Source organism: Diplotaxodon limnothrissa, linkage group LG19 (genome assembly GCF_057381915.1).
Source record: "Diplotaxodon limnothrissa isolate DT_005_m linkage group LG19, D_limnothrissa_male_GT1.1, whole genome shotgun sequence".
Taxonomy (NCBI): Eukaryota; Metazoa; Chordata; class Actinopteri; order Cichliformes; family Cichlidae; genus Diplotaxodon; species Diplotaxodon limnothrissa.
In genome coordinates this window covers 8,582,282-8,605,427 of record NC_140614.1, presented here as the reverse complement: position 1 = coordinate 8,605,427, position 23,146 = coordinate 8,582,282, and the positions used below count along the sequence as shown (strand labels likewise).

General features: G+C 42.0%; 1 protein-coding gene across 4 annotated transcripts in view; it reads right to left on the bottom strand.

Annotated features, from left to right (window-relative positions):
- atrn (attractin) overlaps nucleotides 1-23,146 on the bottom strand; it is a 142,166-nt gene that overhangs the window by 44,006 nt on the left and 75,014 nt on the right. For 3 of the 4 annotated variants that reach the window (XM_085342960.1, XM_085342959.1, XM_085342961.1), the window contains exons 25-26: nucleotides 21,799-21,860; nucleotides 5,509-5,587 (exon numbers count right to left, since the gene is read on the bottom strand). In XM_085342960.1, coding sequence (XP_085199086.1) covers nucleotides 5,509-5,587; nucleotides 21,799-21,860 — 141 coding nt within the window. Of the gene's footprint in view, nucleotides 1-5,508; nucleotides 5,588-12,532; nucleotides 13,150-21,798; nucleotides 21,861-23,146 lie in introns of those variants that run through there. The other variant, XM_085342962.1, reaches the window with a different exon arrangement.

The following is a 23,146-nucleotide window of genomic DNA, read 5'->3' as shown; positions in this document are numbered from 1 at the left end:
TGGGCATAATTAGATGCAAATGTGTGTCACTGTACAGCTGATGCAAGCACCAAGTAACATGGAGGAATCAAGGATAAATGTGAAAGCCAAGCCTTGAGGGACAGTGCTGAAAAGAACAGAACGGTCTCGATGTCAAGGAAGCGAACGGCTGTAACGGAGACAGTCGACCTCGTGGAAAAACATGATTAGCTTTCTGTTTGCGTGAATTGTGTGTCACGCTGTGTTCACATGGAACATGAGCATGCGTGAAAGCAGGTTGCCTGTGCTGCTAGATTAAGTCACATTTGATGGAAATTTGCCATCTTTGGTTTGTTTATACGATACTCCTTATGAACACTAGATGAAGATAAGTGGCAAGAATTTAGGAGATGGTGAGTGTGTGTATGAGCAGCATAAAATAAACTCCACGAGTGAACAGAACATGTCCAAACATTTTTAATTTAAATAAATAAATAATAATGACATTTCTATCCTTACTATTCTGAGTGGTTTTGTAGAGAGGAGGGTATTAGATCCCAAACCTGTTGAGCATTTCCCAATCCTAATTCAGTTGACATCTGTGCTTGACATCTGTGCTAGGAAGAGCTCACTATATAACTAATGTTTTGGGGGGGGGATTTTCCCCCACAGTGGTTTATAAAAAGGCTGCTGAGCCAGTGATGTCATTGCTAAATTTGTGATTCTGCCTGGCAACAACTACTATCTTTATAAATTGGCTCGTCTTTCCTGCAGATTCTTCACAGAAGAATGTATGACTCGGGTGAGATGATACTCGGGGTATCATCTCACAGCATTTTACCAAAATGTGACTTCACAACTAGCACTAGGACCGAGCTTCATTTGCTCAGATTGCAACTAAAATTGCAACTTTTTTTTTGCTTTGCTTATATAATGAGTTAACTGTATAGTGTTTACCATCTTCCATTAACTACTGATTGGTAAAATATCTGTAATAGGTTTATTTAACTGTGGTTTTTAAAAAAAATGAGATTAACCGCTAATATAGATGAATAGAAAAGAACAATTATTAATAACAAGAATACCTGGCATTTAATAAAAATGTGTACTGTATAATGGGCATAATTTATCCAGTTAACCTATCATGAATAGATGACTGGCATTACATCATCATCATATGGCTCTTTCAGAGTTATGGACGAGTTAAAAAAAAAGTTAAAAGCTTGTCACTGTTCAAAATTAATCGAGCGCTTTTATAACTGTTGCTCAAGGTTTGTAAATGTATTCAGATGATGAAGTACAAAGGAGACGTGATACACTGAGATTCTTACATAAAGACAAAAACCAAAGTTCTTCCACAGGTCATGTTTGTGACATTACCAGACAGTCATCTGACATGTATTAAAGTACTCTGAGTGAATGGGGAGAGATTTTCAACATTAGTTTCTTTCGTTACATAAAACCTGCATGTATTGAATCACAAGTCACGACTCGTTACAAAAAAAGTCGATCTTTTATTATATCTATAAATAAATATTTTATATTTATAATTGATATTTCAACTATGCATTTTCACATTACTGCAGTTTCATTAACAGATTAATTAAAAGCATTACCACGATGACCATCTCTGCTTATTCTGCTACAGCACACAAAAAACGAGGTAAAACTGACCTGTGGGCATCATCTGACACAACCAACGTCGAAAAGGAATATGGTCGAGGCATGTATCGCCTCTACCGTATTTGACAGCTGATCTGTTATGCTTTGGATGCAAAATAGTCCCTCTTAGTTAGGGTGTGCCACAAGGCTCAATTTCGGGTCCAGTCTTGTTTGCACGTCACATGTTGACACTGGGGTCTATTTTTTCCCAGCATAACCTTTTATTTCACTGATTTGCACATGACTTGCAGATTTGACTTTGTGAGTAAATACATTGACAGTGCTCTGGATCCTTTATCTTCCCATTATAAGACAAATGTTAAAAACCTCATTGTGTACCTTGATGGTTACTTTAAACTGTGTAGGCAGGTATGCAGCAGTCCATTTTCCCCATCACTTTGACATGAGCCCAGGTTTGTTCTACAAAAGTGAAACATTTTAGTAAAACCTACAAGCTTTTTCAGGTGTTGGGGAGTTTAGCACAGGCCACAGTTTTCAGGTGGCCACCAATCCTCTTAACAAAGTTCCACTTTTAATTTTGTGTAAAGGTTAGAGTGTACAGCGTCCAGATGGACAACTGTGGTTTTATGATGAAGAGAGGGCAGAGCGGGTGCAGGTAAAAGGGGGATGCTAAGAGGCACAATAGGTGAGGCTGATTACAGCACTTTCGGACGATGTTACAGGCAAAAGGCACTTCAACCGACACGACGAGTGTAAAAAGCACAGACCAAAAGTTCACATTAAGCACAACATTAGCGTGTATGCTCTTAGACACTGACACATATGCACTCGCACACACGCACATAAAATGCAGAAACACAGTGCCACCAGTACACAACCTTTCAGCCACTCATTCAAAAGGTGGTCCAAACCCTTCTGGAAGCACACGTGAAAAAGCATTTTATCATTTTCCCAGCGAGGCAGTATTCAACATGCAAAAACTGCACTGACTTTTCATACTTCTCACATCTCGTTAGTGCTCCACATGCAGAAAGCAAATGCAATGCTTGGCAATCTGTCTGAACAGCTAGTCAGGCCAGACTGTTAGTTATGCATTTGTTGAGTCTTAATCATGCAAACACCGAGCTTACAGAGAGAGATGTGACAAGTTAAAAGCAATCTGAATTCTTGCTGATAATTAACTAGTAAGCCATCCAACTCTTCCTCAGCCAGCTAGTGAAGGTTTATTTATATGTCTGATGTTGAACAATGATTTTGAAAACGTATTCATTTAATCCTTCTAACTGTAGAGATTACTTGTTGCTTAACAGGACACTGATGACTTTGCAATGACTTGTAACTTGCAGCATGACTGCACATTTTCATTAGTCTTAGCAGTTACTTTAAACCAAAAGGACCATTGCAATCAACACGTGATATGTTATATGTTATAATGATAAAAAACCCAAGGTTAATTGAAATATGAGTGACTACACAAGTCAAGTTTAAAAATGCATTACACCCAAGATCCTTTTAATATTCTCTCCTGATTATTTCTGCGTCCTGAGGAGACAGGGGCAAGCATGACTCTAAATACTGGAGTCATAATACTGCTAATACCTGCTGCTTTATGAAAGACCACTGATGAATGTCTGCCTCAATACATTAACAACAACCAAACACTTAATGGTTGCAGGGCTGTTGTGATTCAAATGACTTAGTGTGCACATTGATAATACTAGAAGGAGCCAAGAGTTTAGCGTTGCCTGGAAGTTGCCTGTAGTGTTGATTGCTTTAACTCTTTCCCCTATAAAGACGACCTCCCCTGTATCCTTCATGATCAATTTTGACAGCTCAGTATGTATATCGATACAGATGTGGTTTGACAACCTCTAGAATAGTTTCTAGAGGATCCTGACCTCAGTCCAACACAAGAGTGGAGACCACGAACCAGTCCATCATCAGTTTCTGACCTCACAAATCCACTTCTGGAACAATGTCCAGAAATTCCCACAAACACTCTTCTAAACCACGTGGAAAGCCTTCCCAGAAGAGTTTGGCCGACATAAAAAAACCCTATGGATTAAGAACAGGACGTCCCTCAAGTTTATATGTGTGTGAAGACGGATGAGGGAATACTTCTGGCAATATAGTGCATGACAGAATCAACGCAATCACACTTCTTTGTGATTGTGGACAAAAACGAACTTGATATACAGTGGGGCAAAAAAGTATTTAGTCAGCCACCGATTGTGCAAGTTCCCCCACTTAAAATGATGACAGAGGTCAGTAATTTGCACCAGAGGTACACTTCAACTGTGAGAGACAGAATGTGAAAAAAAAATCCATGAATCCACATGGTAGGATTTGTAAAGAATTTATTCGTAAATTAGGGTGGAAAATAAGTATTTGGTCACCTCAAACAAGGAAAATCTCTGGCTCTCACAGACCTGTAACGTCTTCTGTAAGAAGCTTTTCTGTCCCCCACTTGTTACCTGTATGAATGGCACCTGTTTGAACTCATCATCTGTATAAAAGACACCTGTCCACAGCCTCAAACAGTCAGACTCCAAACTCCACCATGGCCAAGACCAAAGAGCTTTCGAAGGACACCAGGAAAAGTATTGTAGACCTGCACCAGACTGGGAAGAGTGAATCTACAATAGGCAAGCAGCTTGGTGTGAAAAAATCAACTGTGGGAGCAATCATCAGAAAATGGAAGACATACAAGACCACTGATAATCTCCCTCGATCTGGGGCTCCACGCAAGATCTCATCCCGTGGGGTCAAAATGATCATGAGAACGGTGAGCAAAGATCCCAGAACCACATGGGGGGACCTGGTGAATGACCTGCAGAGAGCTGGGACCAAAGTAACAAAGGTCACCATCAGTAACACACTACAACGGCAGGGAATCAAATCCCGCAGTGCCAGACGTGTTCCGCTGCTGAAGCCAGTGCATGTCCAGGCCCGTCTGAAGTTTGCCAGAGAGCACATGGATGATACAGCAGAGGATTGGGAGAATGTCATGTGGTCAGATGAAACCAAAGTAGAACTTTTTGGTATAAACTCAACTCGTCGTGTTTGGAGGAAGAAGAATACTGAGTTGCATCCCAAGAACACCATACCTACTGTGAAGCATGGGGGTGGAAACATCATGCTATGGGGCTGTTTTTCTGCCAAGGGGACAGGACGACTGATCCGTGTTAAGGCCAGAATGAATGGGGCCATGTATCATGAGATTTTGAGCCAAAACCTCCTTCCATCAGTGAGAACTTTGAAGATGAAACGAGGCTGGGTCTTCCAACATGACAATGATCCAAAACACACCGCCCGGGCAACAAAGGAGTGGCTCCGTAAGAAGCATTTGAAAGTCCTGGAGTGGCCTAGCCAGTCTCCAGACCTCAACCCCATAGGAAATCTGTGGCGGGAGTTGAAAGTCCGTGTTGCTCGGCGACAGCCCCAAAACATCACTGCTCTCGAGAAGATCTGCATGGAGGAATGGGCCAAAATACCAGCTACTGTGTGTGCAAACCTGGTAAAGACCTATAGTAAACGTTTGACCTCTGTTATTGCCAACAAAGGTTATGTTACAAAGTATTGAGTTGTATTTTTGTTATTGACCAAATACTTATTTTCCACCCTGATTTACGAATAAATTCTTTACAAATCCTACCATGTGGATTCATGGATTTTTTTTTTTCACATTCTGTCTCTCACAGTTGAAGTGTACCTCTGGTGCAAATTACTGACCTCTGTCATCATTTTAAGTGGGGGAACTTGCACAATCGGTGGCTGACTAAATACTTTTTTGCCCCACTGTATTTATTCCACTGGAAAATCCACAAAACAAAGCAACTTTTACAGCAGCAATAACTTTAACCAGAAATGAGTTGATGTGACTGTGGCAACTTAAAATCAATTGTAAGCATGGAGTCAAACGCTTACCTCTCGCCGCCGTGACGCCCAGCAGCTCTGTTTGATCTTCCAAACTACGGCGGCCACCAGGAGCAGGGACAGGAAGCAGCTGTGGGTGGAAAAGACAGAGGAAGAGATGAGTCCAAAATATATTAAAAAAAGAAATAAAAACAGATAAATGAAGCGATGAGAAGACAAAACCTATAAGCTTTTGTCTTCTCATCAAAAGCTATAAGGATGGTTTGATGTTAACTTTATAGGAAAGAAGTATTTGACTACGAGTTTTATTTTCTGTCACCGATAAATATATTAACAAACAGATTTTTGACATCAAACATATACATGTGTGCATTTTAAACTGACAGCAAGTAGGGGAGGAAAATAAAGCAAAATAAAACAAGGTGATGCCAGCCCACACTGAACAGCATTAAAGAGCGACAGGTCTGAAACTCGAAGGGTAACATTAATTATCATAAGCGATGAATCTGCCACAATATGCACAACCTTTGAAGTCAATTTGACACGTCACTGCAGCCTTTTCCATCTGTACTGGAAATCCAGGAAAACTGCTTGACAAATATGGGCAGCTGACAAAGTTACACAAATTTTCATTTTACTGGAATTAGTCCTTTTTTTCAAGATCAAAAGAATCAAAACGATACATTCTCAGCTATAGAAAAAGAGCTGATGATGTCACTTCTTAACGGGATACAAAGTGATCGTGCTAAACGTCAAAAGAAACAAGCTAAAAAACAAAAGGTTAGCAAAAAAAAAATGGATGTACACTTTGCGCTTTTCTTCAGATTGTTTAGGAGGGTGGTCACACATAATGATTTTCTGCTTAAATACTTTTAAACAACACACACACACACAGACGGTCTTCAACCACCATTCCATTTTATGCCCTCGAGCTCCAAGTGTTGGCATCAAGCACCATCTTTGTCATCCTGTTATGTTTCTGTTCTGTTTTACTCTACACTCACTTCCTTTCATTCTTCAGCACTTTGTGAAATGTTTTTTCATGTTTTTTCTTGAACACATAATGTGTTTTTCTTGGTTCATTTCAAGAACCGCCCTCCCCCCTCAACACACGCGCACACAAACACACACAAATAAAATATACAAAGAATCAAAACGCTTAGCGCTATTTACGCTCTACAGAAAAACACCTTGAGGTGATGATGATTGTGGTGACATGTCTGGGTGACATGGTTTCTTAGCATCAGCGTGTGTGTGCGCGTCTGCTCTCCCTGGCTTCCAGACGTGTACTTAGACAAGATGGAGTGAGTGTGTGTGCGCGCGCGCACGTGTAAACACATCAGGGACAACATCTTTAGCACTCAGCTTCACTCTCAGCCTGTCACGGCTCTTGCTGATCTTCAGTCAAAGCTATCAGAAGTACGATGGCAAAATGCCTAAATATGAGTGATTCGTGACACAGTTTCCTCCAGGACGGGAGAAAAAGACAAAAAAACCCATCTAGCCTTAAGAAAAGAGATACGTGAGATTAAATATTAAGTCTCATGTAATTTATTTTCATATATGGGTCAATTTAAAAGTCCACATAGGTTAGAACTTTAAAAAAAGGAGCATACTCTGGTGTTTTGTCCTAGCTAAAGGCATTTCTATCAGAGACACAAAGCTGGCAAGCTTCATGGCACTATGTGTCACATCTAATTTAAAAATACAGAACAGTACAAAGTAAGTGAAGCCGTGTTTCTAGTTTACACCGTGGCATATCGGCCTCCAGGTCTCTATGTACTGCAGTATTCAACACAAGACTGAGTCCTCAATGATTAATGGGCTCAGAGCTAACTGTCTGAAAGACTGAAAACTCCTGGCTTTGACTTTCATAAATACATTTATGCTTTATTGTCTCAAGTGTAGTTTTTTTTGCTAGTGTTTATCGCATAAAGAATATTTGTGAATAAACTTTCTGGGCTTTGAAGTGGATTTAATTAGTCCACATTGAAGCGTAACTTCTTCAGACACAGGGCCTTCCAGTCAGACCCCTCGCAGGGTTTTCTCCAACGTTCTACCACTTTTTCCATCTAAATGCCTTTGCCTATTTTAATAGTGGCTGTGAAGCGTCAGATCTTCATTCATCGCTCCCGACCCCATCCGAGCCCCCGCCCACCCTGTGTGACTCTTTAAAGTGCCATTTATTTAAAAAAAGAAGAAGAAAAAAAGATTCCCTTATCTCTCTGGGCTGAAGAAGCCCCTTAAGAGATCCATCCGTTCAGCCATCTTATTGATCTGGCTTCCTGCTCATTGCTTTAAAAGCAACACGGTGCAAGAAGACATACAAGGACAAGAAGAGAAGGAAAGACAATGATGAAGAAAATGGACAGCGATGGTGAAAGACAACGTGAAACACAGACAGATTGGAAAGTGTAAGCTGAAGTCTAAACAATGGTATAAGTTTAGAGTTAAGGAGGAGAAAATGGAGCAAGAGACAAAGACTGAAGGAATCGAAAGTAACACCGGAGAGACAAACACTAAGAGAAGCAGACGGAGACCGACACAGAGAAATGTGCTTCATTTGATCTCAACCTCTGCAAGGGATGCTGGGAAAGTTAGTCAAGCTTCAGCTCCCACCTCAACCCATACGTCACACCAGCATCTCTCACTTTCAATGAAAATAGAAAAGAATATTCACCAGCAGATGCTGCCTCACCAAAGCCACCTGTGACAATCGCACTTCACCTTCACTAAAGTCTCAATAAAAGCAACTCTGAGCCAACGGATTACGGATTTCGGGGGTTATATTTATGCGAATTCCTGTACAGTTAGAAGATGGTGATCTAAACGGAGCATCTGTTTGCCTTTGTGTAGCAGACTCCAGCAATACCCTTAACAAAATGACACAAAGTACCGAACACATGAAAAACAAAACAAAACATCAGACAACTGATAGTGGGGTAAAGTTAACCCTACTAAGCTACAGATACAAATTTACATTACTGCACCCTTCAGGTTCAACGGTGCACACATACACATTACGTACAAGGAAGTTTATGTTGCCCTAACAACACAGTTGCATTAACATTACTGTTTCTTGTGTCGAGATTAATTCAAATCAGCGCAGATTGCTACTTCCTGTGAGATCTGTCTCGGTTATTTTCATGCTTTTTAAGAGCACCGAGCGAGCCAGGTAAAGCAGGTTAAAGAGAATCACTCTGATGGCATGTTCAAGGGAGGTTCCCTCTACTGAAAAATACCTAATGGGGAAAAGATCTAAATCAACTTTGTAGCAGGAACTCACCAGTACGATTTCTTTTATCCAGTTTCCTCAGATATCTAACGTGTAATGAAAAGTGACGGAATCAAAGTTTGAAAGTTTACGAAGGAAAAAATACTGACTCTCTAAACACATTAAATGATTATTTCAGTTTCCTGAAAACAAAACCGTTTGAATTTAATTAGTGCGATGAGCAAAAAGTCACTTTAAAACAAGACCCGAAACTAATTAACATTTTACCAAATATTCAGGTTAAATTAACCAGTTTCATCAAACTCATCGTATTCAGCTGCAATTAAGTTGAATTTTAAAAACAGCAGAAAGTATTGTTCTGACACTGACAGTGATTTATGGAACAGACTGTAAACTACAGCTCCAAAAACATAAAATAAAATGTTTTAAAAAGATCATTTGGTATGGATTCTTATGATATTTGATACCATGTTAGTGAATGTCCAGTACTAGTACTTAAAATTTGCTTGATGATCTGAAATTTTTTTATGAAAAATGTGCAACAAACTAAGAAATCAAGAAGAGGGAAAACACTTTTTCACAGCACCCGATGTTTAGAAAGAGTGTCAGCATGCCATTATTCACATTTTCTGGATGCTATTAATGCTTTTCCTACTTTAAACAAGATTAATTTCAGGCAAAAATATCAGACAGACATTTATTCTAGAGTAAAAGATTACTTATATCGCAGTTTTACCTTCAAATGCATTCTAAAATGAGAACATCGTGAGCATATTTCAATGTTGTTCCATTTAGAAATGTGGAATTTTCTCACTTCTAGCTTGAATTTAAAAAAGTTTAGCTGCTCAGTCCATAATAAGGCAGTCCAAAGTTTGATGGCATAACAGAAGACGCTAAAACGCTGGCAAAAAAAAGAATACTGTGTGCAAAGCTCTTGAGTGTCTCGGGTAAAAAAATAAAAAAAAAAGATGGATGCCGTCTATTTTAAGTGGCAGAGTGGAAAGCGGAAAAAGAGCCAGGCGAAGTGTATTATAGCCATCGGCTGCTGAGGCCAGAGAGGTGAGCTCTGACGTGTCATTGGCTAACCTGACAGCAAGACAACAGCCACAGGGCAAACACCAGCACACTGGTTCTGTTGTCCACAGCCAGCTGAATACTAATCCTGCAGTCTGCCTGCTGCTGGCTTTTACTCCGGGGTGGGAAATGAAACCTGCTCACTAGCCAAACAGCATTTCATTTTCGCTATGACTGATAAGTTTTGTCCGCTGAACCACACACACACTAATCAGCAGTTGCTCAGAGGTCCTATTCTGCCATGCACTTGTCGCCACTAAACCCTGCAGCGCTGCGGGTGATGGGACCCTTCAAAGAAAGGCTAACCTACCTGAAATAAAATGAGGACCTGAACATGTCACAGAATACAAATTTGGGTATAATCTGTGCAGCTCCAGATCATTTCTTTACTCTCTGCTCTAACAATGGAAGCAGCGGTTATTTTCGGTACGAGGGCAAAACCAAATACGGTCTAAGAAAGCAGAATGAGAAGCATGCAACCAAAGCCGTGGGCTGCACTTGTTTCTGGACAGGGAGGGGTACGGGCCTGAGGAGCGGTCCTGGATTCAGAGTTCGTTTATTGAGGACCCTGAGCTTATTGCTGACTTTTACAGGAGGCACCCTGATAAGCCCGGGGGGGGGGGGGGGGGGGGGGGGGGGGGGGGGGTACTATTAGGAGTTGGTGGGGTTTCTCTGGTGTGGTGTCACGGGGTCTGCTTCTGTTTTCAGCACACCTCCCCACCTACCCGAGTGGTAACGTGTCTGTTAATTCTCCGCGGTGTGCATTACGGCCAACCTATGTCTTGGATTTTGTTTGTTTACCTGTTGTCCTGTATCCTCAGCCGGATCCATCACCCGCTTACCTGTCAGCTGTTTGTGAAGCCGCATTTCCGGGATCACTACAGAGATCAATCTCAGCGTTTCTCCCACATCCCGAGAATCCTCGCCCGAGCAGCCAGTGTGACAAGTGAGCTCTCCAACTCTCCCCATGTTTATTGCCGTTTCTTACCGGTTGTTTGGCATCTCCCCCTAAAGTTTCGTTTTTCTTTTTCTCATAGATCCACCCTGCGTGCGCGGGTAACCCCTTTCCCTCCGAATGCGTGTCAGCCCCCTCCCCTGGTTTCCTTCTGTTTATTTATCAGCATACATATCTCATCCCGTGTAAATAAGTTTGACACTGTAAATAAAGAGCACTCCCTGCATTTTCTGCACTTCTGTGTGTTCTGCCATAGAGTCCGTTCACTCCGCATAACAGTTTCACACAGGCCTGTTGACTTCCCCAATGCGAATTATGAATTAATTAATTAATTGATAATTAAACTGGCCACCCTCAGTTATTGTTTCATCCCTTAGAGCTTGTTAAGATGACAGGGTGAAGCTAATTAGAATTGTGCTTCTTTGAAGTTCAATAAGAGGATGATTAATCGTGCTGTGGAAATAATCATTTAATGTTGTACGTTTGGCCACTGGGGCTGCAATGTGAGGGCTGATATTTACTGAAAATACCAAAGCACAGAACTTGCTAAATGCAAGTTTGGGAGTGTCTTACCATCTGCCTTAGATGTCATTCGGATTAAGGTGGTAGTGACAAACTCAAGGATGAAAACAAAAAGCTTCTTAGGGAATAGGATTTAGAAATTGATTAATGGAAAGGGAAGAGATTTCCTTTGGAAAAAAAAAAAAAAAAAAACCTACGCAGTTTGAGTTTTTGCACCATCGAACCTCACCAGGTAATAAACTGCAGAAATGAGAGCTATTCAACAAGTCGCATTATATTTCAGACAATCCTGAGCTGAGGCCCGCAGCATGAAAACTCCAATTCCACATCATCTTTTGTCCTGCGAGCTTTTTTGCTTTTGCTTGTATAACCCTGCCAAAACTCATTGTTATGGGAAAAAAAGCAGCCCTGAGCGCAAACGTGCTAGACGTAGAGGAAGGGGGTAGACACGAGGCTGATCAGATGGGGAGGAGAAACAAACAAACAAAAACATTGCCCTCCTCTTGGGACTTTTTCCCCTCGTGTCGTGGCCTCGGTCACATTCCTCGTACCCTCCTCCCAACTCATTACAGGTGAGGGAAAGTGGTGAGGAGGAGGAGGAGGAGTGTAGGCTTCGAGTCAAATCTACTGATCTCAGTGATTTATTATTAATGGGACGCAGAGGGGCTTTCAGCTTCTCACAGACACACCAGGAGGGATTTGCCACAAGGTGCTTCTTGCACTCTATCTGCTGCATCTTACACTTGTATCGCTCTCGCTCCTCACTGATGACCTGGCCTAGATGAATATCGATGCAAAGATCGCTAAGAAAGCAAGAGAGGGGTGGGAAGAAGGGGCGAGAAGTTAAGAAAACAATGCTGTGAGGAAAGGAGGCAGAGGTGAAGATGAAGAGAAGGTTAGAAATGTGGAGATAACGCAGACAGAAGAAGAGAAGACAGTAGGTAAACAGGCAGTTTTGCAGCAGCCCACGTTCAGAATATGAGAAGGCAGAAATCCAGAGACAGAAAGAAAGTGAGGACTAAAAAGCTCGGAGAGGAGAGAGAGTGGGGGGGGGGGACAGACAGGCCAGGTTTGGATGAGTGTTCAGTATCTCTCTCTGCTTCTCTTTTTCAGGTGTTCCTAAAGGGTGAAAGTGAATCTGCCTGTCAGTGCACACCACAAGAAGTAATCTGTGGGCAAACACTACACTGGGTCTGAACCAGTGTTAGTGTGTGTTTAGAGAAACACGGAAGCAGCTGGTTTCCAAACTGTTTAAAACCATACAAACAGGCACGTTTACTTTTTTTTTTTATTGATAAAAGAATGCAGACCATACAGCATCTTGACAGTATATAAATGGCCTGTATTTGTATAGTGCTTTACTCAGTCCCTAAGGACCCCAAAGTGCTTTACACTACATTCAGTCATTCACCCATTCACACACACATTCACACACTGGTGATGGCAGCTACATTGTAGCCACAGCTGCACTGACAGAGACGAGGCTGCCCGACACTGGCGCCACCGGGCCCTCTGACCACGAACAGAAGGCAACGGGTGAAGTGTCTTGACCATGGACACAACGACCAAGCTGGGGCTCGAACCGGCAACCTTCCGATTACAAGACGAACTGCCAACTCTTGAGCCACGATCGCCCTATATAAGCAACCTTAGTCTGTTTAACTGTTTGATATTAGTTAGAATTAGAATCTCCAGAAGTCGATTTTGTTCATCTAGACGTAGCGTTTTCAGTGGGAGAAACGTTTCGTCACTCATCCAAGTGGCTTTTTCAGTCTCAGCTGACACCTGGATGAGCGTGCATCAAGACAAGTAAATCTCCAGAAGTTGATTCTGTTCATCGGACCGGAGCGTTTTTCAGCTTAACAGATGAGTCTGGACAGAGGAGGTCTGTTCCTTCCAGGACTGCCTGGGGAAACAGATGAGAAGAGCTTTAAACAAGGTAGATATACCAGACAGGAACCATCTAGTAATGCAAATAATCAATACCAATTTCACCTAAATTGCTGTACAGTTTTTACAGAACTCTGTGCAATCCTGTGATAAACTAAGCACAACCTTGCTACTTGCATAGGAATTAAGAGGGGGAGTCGCAGGCATGCTGCTAATAAAATGCTCATAAGAAACTTTCAGCAAGATCATAACTGCAGAAGTTTCAGTGGTGTGCGGCTCCGAAGCATTCAGATGCTTTAACACAATGCCACTATCTTCCAACGAGTCAAGAGTCTCTACGGGCCTCTACAAAACATCTGGACAGACCCCGTTTGAACAGACAAGAACAAAGTGGAAATGTTGGGCATTGCACAGAGCCATGTATGGTGTTGTCACTTTATCGAGCATTGTGGTGGAGGGGTGAAGATTTGGGTTTGCAATCGCGGGACCTCGACACTGAATGGACCTCCTCTGTACCAGCTGTCTCAATCACACAATCAAAGTGAAAACATCAACCAGACTGAAACACTGGGACTTAATTCTTTCACAGTAATGTGAGAGATTGATCAAGTTATACAGAAAGCAGCTACTGAATCATGGGGTGTGTTGTGAAAACTCGTACAGAGCGGCACTTATTTGTTTTTAAAAAAACGAAAACATTTAAAATAAATTACATTTATGACTAAAAATTATAACATGACATCTTCCAACAAAACAAACATAAATTTCATTTAAGGTAAAATTACAATTTGTACTATTACAACTGCCATTAAAATTACAAGTTTTTTACATTCATGCAAATATGTGAACGAATTGAGTATTAACATAAAACATTAATGTGAATATGAATTAATATTAAATTAGATTCAATTAAATTAGGCAACTCACCTGGTAGTGGAAGGGCTTTAATTTCGTCTGATCCCTTTGGTGACTTTCCATTTGAATTAATGTCATTAGAAGGCGCATTTCAAGTGACGCTAGAAAATGCTCTTGATTGGATGCAGTATACAAATGGTTAGTGTTTGCCTGATTATTTTTCTAGACAGTTTAACATTTTTGTTCATACAATTATTTTTCTTCCTCAAAAACGTGATTGGTTGGAGGGTTTTGATAGAAAAGAAAAAAATGAATTGCTCCATCACTCATTTTCAAACTTAAAGCAGAAAGCAGCCTTTGGCCTGCCGCCTACATTGTTAGAAAATGAGGGAGAAATTATTAAATCATGTGGGTAAAGATTTTGCCCACTGAGGTCCAAAGACACATATCTGACCCCGGATATTTCTGCTATATTAATATAGCTGAATATTCATAAAGGGCCTTATTACCCAGCTCAATAATTTCAGAAGTTTGCATGACCCAAGTTCTGTTTTTGCACTGCAGACTCTTCCACAATCTGTGCTTCTGTCAATCATCCATCACCCGTCCTGTCAATGCGACGCGAGACGCTCATCCAGATGGACATTTGTGTACAAACACAAACATGTGTCAGAGGGAGAGCCGAGTGCACGCTCTGCACGGTGCATATCCCTGTTGGGGTCAATGTCACATTCTTTTCCAACCAATTACAGTGATCGAATCTGAAGACAGAAATGCTCTGGGCTCCACAGTGAAGCCAATGAGGACAAATGTCACAGGATAATAATGGAGAATGATTTGTCTTAAGTTAACAGGCTGCAGCTTAAATTGACATTTGGATTTGATGATATTGACCCAACTCCGTGCGCGTGCAGTCATCCGCGCGCCCGTCTGAAGCTTTAAAGATGCAGCGGACAGAAAGCGCAGCCACTCGTTGCATTGTGAGGTTTGAAGGACAATCACTCAGCTCAGAAGGCACGTAGCGCTAGTGAGCAGCCAGCTGCCTCATATATGAACAAAGAGTGCTTCTGAGTGCGTGTTTAAGGGTGAAAGACCGAGCGCGTGCTTTGAGAGACTTTCTGTGCCAGCGTCCGAACCTGCAGATGTGTTTGAGAGGCTCAATAGTGAGATGATGATCACAAAAACAGAATCATTTGTGATGTGCTGCAATCCACTTCCAGCTGCAAACATATGCAAGAGTGGCCATTAGGTTCCTATCAAAGTCTGGAGCCAATGCAGAGAACCCTGAGAGTGTGTGTGCGTGTGCATGTGTGTGTGGTTGCGTCCATAGTTAAGAGGATAGTCTTGCTTTTATTTCTTTCTGTGGCTCGCTAAACGCTGGGCACCAAAACACAGAGAAATAACAGAAATATGACGAGTTATCAAATAATACATCAACACACTTAACTCCCATTATGTGCAAGTAGGTGCTGCTGACTACAACACACATGGATCATACATTTGAGGTCCACTTCATCTTAGAGGAGTTCTTGAGATGAAAGAAGAAAGGTGTTTTTTGTTTTGTTTGCACATGGCGTCAAACAAAACATTAATAAAATATTAATAAACCTGATTACTGAACACTGAAAACACAGAACTTTAGGTACAAGAAAGGCAAGAGTGTTATTTTAGCACTGACAATGGAGGGGGAGAAAAAAATAAGAAAAAAGCAGAAGGGAGGAAAGAACAGACAAACTGGTGTGCGACTGGGACAGGCTCAGCACAGAGCCAGTGGTGAAATGCAAAGATTAGACTGCTGCGGCTTCAGCAGAAGAGAGGAAAGGCGCGACGGGGAGGGCAGAGGGAGCAGGAGAGAGTTAGTTGACTGTGGGAGCTGGTGCGACACGCAAGGTTGAGATACTGACCGAAGAGACCTGGGATTGACGACACAAATCACCTCTCTGCTTTAATCAGGTAAATGGTTTAGAACAAGGTCAGCAGGTGCAAATAACACTGCTGCCCACTTTCTGCTGCTGCATGCTGATTGTGGTAGTGCTGAAAGTCGAGATCTCGCAGTTGTTCTGAATTACTTCTGGTTGATTTTGATTTCTAGTGTTAAGATATTCGTCCAGGAAAGCAAACAAAACCTAAGGAAGCTGTCAGCTGGTGACTTGACAGAGGTACATCTGTAAAGACATACGTTTCTGATGTAGAGGAAGAAAAAAGACAGAGAGGAGAAAAAAAAAAAACAGCCCCGAGTGAAAGCTAGTCTTCACTCTGATGTGCATTTTCAGTCAAACTCGTCTGTCTCGCAGGAGAGAATTTAAGTCTCCTTGGTGGCAGTGGCATGATTCATTCAGCACCCACACATCCACCCAGACTTGGCCCAGGGTGGGCAGCCTGCTGGTACCCAGTCTTTTAATGCCTCAGTCCCAAGCAAATTACATTTCCCCTCTGTTAAGAAACAAATCGCTAATCATTTTAAATGCACAACCATGCTAACACACTGCAAAGTGAGGTGAAATGCGATTTTTAAAATGTGTTTTGCGATATTAATAATTAATCTCTCCGAGCATGACATGTCGCATGGGTGACTCCGTGTTGCTGATTCACATAAGCTCCATGTGGATCTGTCATCCTTGCTGCTGCACCGTTATGTTGGCAAACATTTTTAAAGTTGGGAATTTCTGTGGTGCTTTCAAAGACGGCTTTTCTTGTTAACACGCAGATACAGATTAGTCATTCTCAATACGTTCTAAGGCAAATCTTACTCTGAACGACACTACTGCAGGCTGTGGGCTGATGTGCATTAGGTGCTCTAATGAGTATTTTCAGTAACAGGGCATTTGTCATTCTAGCTAGCAATTTGTTAAGGTTATCTGGAGACATTTGCCCTGCTGCTTTACGAAGCGGCACTTGTTTGACGGACACTTTGTTGCAGTTTGTTGTCCTCCTGAAGAGAGAAATTGGCACCAATCAGTCATACACAGGGGCATGGCCATGCAAACTGAAATGATAGCTGTCCTTTTATAATTCTAAGACTTTACCGTTCTCAAACAACCCTTAACTAGCCGATGTACTACTGCGGTTTCCAGCAGTGCCAACATAATTGGAAATGCTTTTGCTTTTATTCCTGTAGTAACTAAATAGCCTTTGTGCCATAACCAAAGTGGATTGATAAAGATATTTGATTAAATACCACTAATGACTTATAATGAATGATTTCATGAATTGGGCAGCTTGGCAGCACAGTGGTTAACGCTGTTGCCTCACAGCAGGAAGGTCCTGAGTTTGAATCCACCCTACTTGTTCTCCTTGTGCATGCATTCAGCTTTCTCCCCTTTTATGGTGAATTTAAACTTAAAAAAACAAAAACAAGGACATGTCCAGGTGACTTTACAGTAACAGTAACAGTTTAAATATGAACATGTCATTCGCTGATGTGCCGAATCATTTTTAGACAACAATGCGAGTCTGTAGGACAGAAACAGCTTGCGTCACCCTGCACAGACAAAAGCTGATAAAAGAATTTGTTACTAAAAATACCAAATATTGCCAGTCTTGTCTATTAATGTTGCTAAGTGGGCGGTTGTATCAGTGTTTTACACCTTCTAGAGCTCAAGTTTGAAAATTCTTGCATTTGTTAAGCTATTAAAGCAGCAATGAAACCCACCACAAACCTTTCATTGGGGATCTCATAGGTGGCAGAGCAAACACCATATTTTAATATGTGAAACACATGATTAGCCCCACTTAACACACCAGGTTTCCTGTCATTTACAAAATTTGTAATGTGTTTACCTCGAGCAGGACTTCCAATGGAAAGAACAGAGTGTCACTTTCCAAAGATAAGTGTGTCTTAACAAGCAATAACAAATTAGATTTGGAGCCAGGTGCTGTTGACTTTACTAGATTTGACAGGTACTTAGGATATCAATTGTAAGAAAAATGTGAACAGGTTAAACACGACGATGATTGTCTGCTCGCTCAAATATTATTTGTAACACAAAAGATGAGCTCAAAGCAGCGATTATTAGCTATACCTACACTCAGTGACTTCGTGAACTTATTCATATGCAGCGAAGGGAGCAAAGCACTCTTAGCACCAGGGTTTTAGCCTCCACTGGGAACAGCCATGTGCTAAAATATATGCAAGAAACCGTGCCGAATAGAGGTGCCCACCAGATAGCCCAAGTTATTTTAATATTAGCTATCAAGCAACAGAGATGTGTCTGTAGTCTCCCCCATGGGAAGCCAAATTTTCTAGGACATCAGGCCTGAGTGCCGCACTGACCATTATGAGGTTAAGTCGAGTTTTTTTTTTAAGAAGTAAACACCGCGCCGGGTGGACGTGCAGTCAGTGTTCTAGAACATTTTCTTCTGTTACTTTCTCGTCTCCACAGGAACGAAAATAAAAAGCAGCTCCCAGAGCAGAACAAGTGCGATCTCACTGCAGGTTAAACAAGTTGAATGTTGTCTCAAACACTTGACAGTTTCATTGCCGTGCCTTGACCTTGTTCTTTATGCCAGATTGTAGTTACTTCAAAACACCATCTCTCTCTTGTTTAGCCTACACTGCTGCGAGCTGTAGAACTCAGTGCTAACGCTGAAATATCTGCATCTGGCTGAACAGGATATTAAAGTGGTTTTATGTCATTTTGCTTATTATCTATTCAAGTACCATCAGTTCCCCAAGACACAGATGTAACCTCTGTGGGTCTTACTTCTGTACACACCTTTGCTAAACGTTTCCTTTGTATATAAGATAAAGTATAAAGAAAAAAACTTTTTGCTTTCCTTTTGCAGGAGTGAGAAATGTAGGTTATATGATGTGTAGTGTCAGACTTCCAAATAAGAAGAAGCCAAAACTGCACTAATATTTCCATGACGAATGTGCTCCCGTGTGCAAATGTTAAAATGTTGCAAATTTTTTTTGTGGCAGTTCTTTAGCCTCTTCTACTCAACCAGTTTGGTAGCCAAGAAATTTGTCATTCAGGTCACTATTACTTCAAAGACCGCTTGCTTTAGCAGCAGCCAAGTTTAAAATTAAAAACATGACAGCTAGGGAGAAAGTGAGAATACATTTTCATTGCATTTCCAAAAAAAAAAAAAAAAAGTTTTTATGAAATTTCACATTCTCCAGGGCTTTTCCAGGCCTGGAAGAAAACACTCAATTTGCACAGCTAGAGACAACATTCATACTTGTTAAACATTCATGAAAGGAAAAAAAGCTTAAAATTATTCAGAAATGTTGGAGAAGACCCTGACTCTGCTCGATCTGAAACGTTTGGGGGGGGTTGTCTGCTTTAAAGAGCCTAGGAAGCCTAAAGGTGAGAAAGAGCTGGAAGACTGGACACGAGTATGTGGATGCATCTGTTTGCTGTTAACGCTGATGTTTAATGCATCTCTTCTGTTCTGCTCTGTGGCTGGAGAACGCTCGTGGGGGTATCTGTGCTGGCACTGCAGATAACAGAATGGCACTACCTTCATCTGTCCCCACAGGGAACATGGCAGCGAGAGGAGCAAGAAAGAGAGATTAAGACACCGAGAAAGACTGAGTGAAGGAGAGCAAACAATTTTCACGTTAATTAGCATCCCTCTCCTCCCCCGCAACGCAAACAATGCAGAACCCACAGAACGGGAAGCAAACAGGGACACGGCTGCTGCAAGCTTGCTAACTTTAAGTCTCCTCATCTTGTGCTGAATCAGTGGCAGGCGGCAAAACACATCAAAAAGGACAGCGCTGTGGGATTAAGAGCAAGTCAGAGGGAGTGGTGGGAGGCTAGAAGTAAAAAAAAAAACAAAAAAAAAAAACACACACAAGCCAGGGGAAGGTGGGGAGGGCTGTGGAGACAGGCAAGGGAAAACTAGGCAAGGGACAGAGGGGAAAAATGGAGGAGGCAAACAGAAGGGGAAGATGGGAGAGCCAGACATGAAAGGAGAAAGACAGAGGAGAACATGGTGGGAAGGTGGGAAATGGGGAGGATAAGAAAGAGGCAGGGGACAAGAAAAGCGGGGATAGGGAAAAAAAGAAAAGAGAGCCGCTAGAAGGAAGGCAGGGGAATCTAAAAAATGATGAATGAAGGAGAGACAGAAAGGGGAAGAGTAGAGAAATAGGGAGCACAACGGGAAGATGGTTCTGTTTATGAATCGCTGTGACTCTGCTTCCTACACACAGCTGCTCTGCTGACATGCAAACACCCAAATGCTGACGCATGTCAATAAACGTACCAGCATCACAATCCAGTAACCGCGGGGTTTCTAAGTGAAAGCAGAGGAAGTGAGGTGCACAATGCCGTCCTACTGCCTTTAATGGCGAACGCATCCAAAATAAACCTCAGGAGAGAAAGGCGGTTTATTCAGCTGATGCTGAAACACGTTGTCGAACAGCCGAACGGCCGGTCAGAAAAATAAAAAAAGGATCCATCAAAGCAGCTTGATCAAATCTATCGTCCTTTACATGGCTGCCGGATCGATAAAAACAGCACGACTCGGAACAGCTGGCAATTTCTTCAACGCAATGTGGCGAGCACACAAACATGAAAAGAGTCCTACAATTCTCCTCTGGGTTGGAGGCACGCAAACACAAACCCGCACGCTGGATACTCGAGAGAAATACCATACATGCAGTCGAGCATGCAAGGACACAGTTGTGTATCCAATTTTTGTTCCATCTCATTTTTGAATCGATAACACATTACAGCAGTTTCTGAAGACGTCGAGCACAGACTCGGGGATTCGTCCAAGCCGAACATATGCACATTTTTAGACCTGCCAGGGAAAAAAACCAAAACAAACTGCATCTCCATCATTACAAAGTAGCGCATCACTGTGCCAACAATACTCCAGAAATTCATTTTAAATTCCAGTCAAGACACAGAGGTGAGTCACTCAAACATAACAGATACATCACAGGAAGATGTGTGCAAACTCATGTGCAAGACGGCAAAAAACAGTTCCGTCTCCGTGCCATCGCACATTTTAACATCTGAGTCAACACGGCATCATAAACTGCAGAAGTAAGCCGATACAGGGGCTACTGTATGTGCCTGACTTCAAAGCAAAGCAAACATTATGAATGTGGAATTAACTCTGATTCTAACGATGCTTCTTTTGAATTTTAGGCTCATGTATCTTTTAAGTGAGTAGCTGCCATACAAACATGAGCATGTAGCTGCAGTTTAAGATACCATCAACAGAATATCTTCAATTCTTCAAATGACTGAAGTCATCTCCACTTCTTGTAAGAGTGTCTTAAGGCATATACTAAGGGTGATCTCACACCAGCCACGGCTGCCTTGCACCGTGCTTTCATATAACTGCTCCCCACTCCCTACGATGCCCTTACCAGTCCAGGCCAGAGCGCCACAGTTTGTCTCAACGTCTCTACTCCACTCTCGAGCTCACAGCTTCTTTCTCACAGACACATACTTTTAAAATAACCTTGCATTGCATAATGAGGTTCATCACGTTACATATTTTGTGGGTTATTTGGGGAAGTGGTGCTACGCTGTTTCTTTAACATTTGTTAATTGCTTAACACAGTGATTAACAGGAGGGTCAAACGAACACACACACACACACAAATAGCACATTTTACTATCACGTTTGCCACAAAATAATGTTTTTACACTGTACGTCAGGCTGTGTAAGGCACAGCAGAATCAAAAATGGCTGGTATAAAAAGGGGAAAGCAGCTTTGGTAATCCATCACCATCGTTCACGTTGAACACAGGCACATGTATGTACACATTAAGGGTGAGTGCAGCAACATTAACGCCCGGCATCTCTGGTGGAGGAGCGGGCGAGTTGACAGGGGACGGCCGCTTACCTGAAGAACGTGACGAAGAACTGCACCAGATCCATGAAGTTACTATGCTGGGAGAAGGCAATCTGTTAAAACAGGAAACAGAGGGCACAGGAGTGAGTCAGAAATCTGCTTTAATAGAGGAGATTTTGAAGCAGGTCAGCGTTATACATTCAAAAAAATAAATAAATCAAGCTTTTGACCAGCGCTGACCTTGCAGATCTGAGGAGAGCAGGAGGGATGCTCCTGCTCTCACTATGCATGTTTGCATTGCATACTGTGAACCATCTATATGATCAACACTTTACAGTGTGTCTAAAACATTTATTATTATTATTCTTATCAGTGACATTTCTCCTTCGCTGAGGCTACCCATACACGGCTATCCCCAACTGCTGGGAGGTTGCCAGTCGGTTGGCTTATCTGTGCTCCCGACTACACGCCTGTCAGAGACAACGACCCAGCCGCCGGACCTCTCAGCTGCCCACAGCCTGCACAAAAAAAAGCATTCCTGCACATGTGGGCAGAAATATTCACTATGTAATCATCACAAGAGCAATTGTGCTAACATAATCCTGTCTTAATCAAGGTTGCCAGGGGTAACATTGGCAGTGAGGTACCAACTCCCCAATGCCCCCTCCTCTTCTTACGCCTACAACTCCACCCCCCCACCCCCCACCCCCAAGCAAAATGCCTTACATCCACCTGTTCCTACAACAACACAACACTGCCTCTATCTGGCAAACCAGAGGTAATGTAGCTGCTGCCATGTTTCTGTTATGTGGGAACTTGAACCAAAACTCCTCACTGCTTATAATTTGTATGAAAAGCTGGTGCAGCATAGCATTCCTCGGAGGGTAAATATATATATATATATATAAACAAAAACAAAAAAACAAACAAAAAAAAACCCCAACACAAACCACCTGTCATACTCAGATTAGTCCATGAATATGCAATAGGTGGGGGAAAAAAAAAAACAGACAGGTCAGATTGCAAAAATATCTACAGTGTCTTTACACCAGACCTCAACCAGGCCAAAGGCACCGGGCTTTACAGTGAGGTGACAGGGGGTGTGGGGTGCTGTGGGATCGGCCTGGGGTCTAATTTACTTGTGGAGTCAGCGCCATCTGGATTGCTAATGTGTTGCCGTTGATTACTGTTGAGCACAGATTCCTCAGTATAATCATTTTGCTCCAGACTGTTGAACACTGAAGATAAGTTCAGGGTACCAGTATAGTCAGGGAAAAGTTTTAAAACGATGACATCAGCACAGATCGGGATAGGCGACCAACACTGGAGCAGTTTAGGAATTAACCACAGAGTACTATAATGGACAATATGTGCCACTAATGCTTTAAAAATCAGTGAT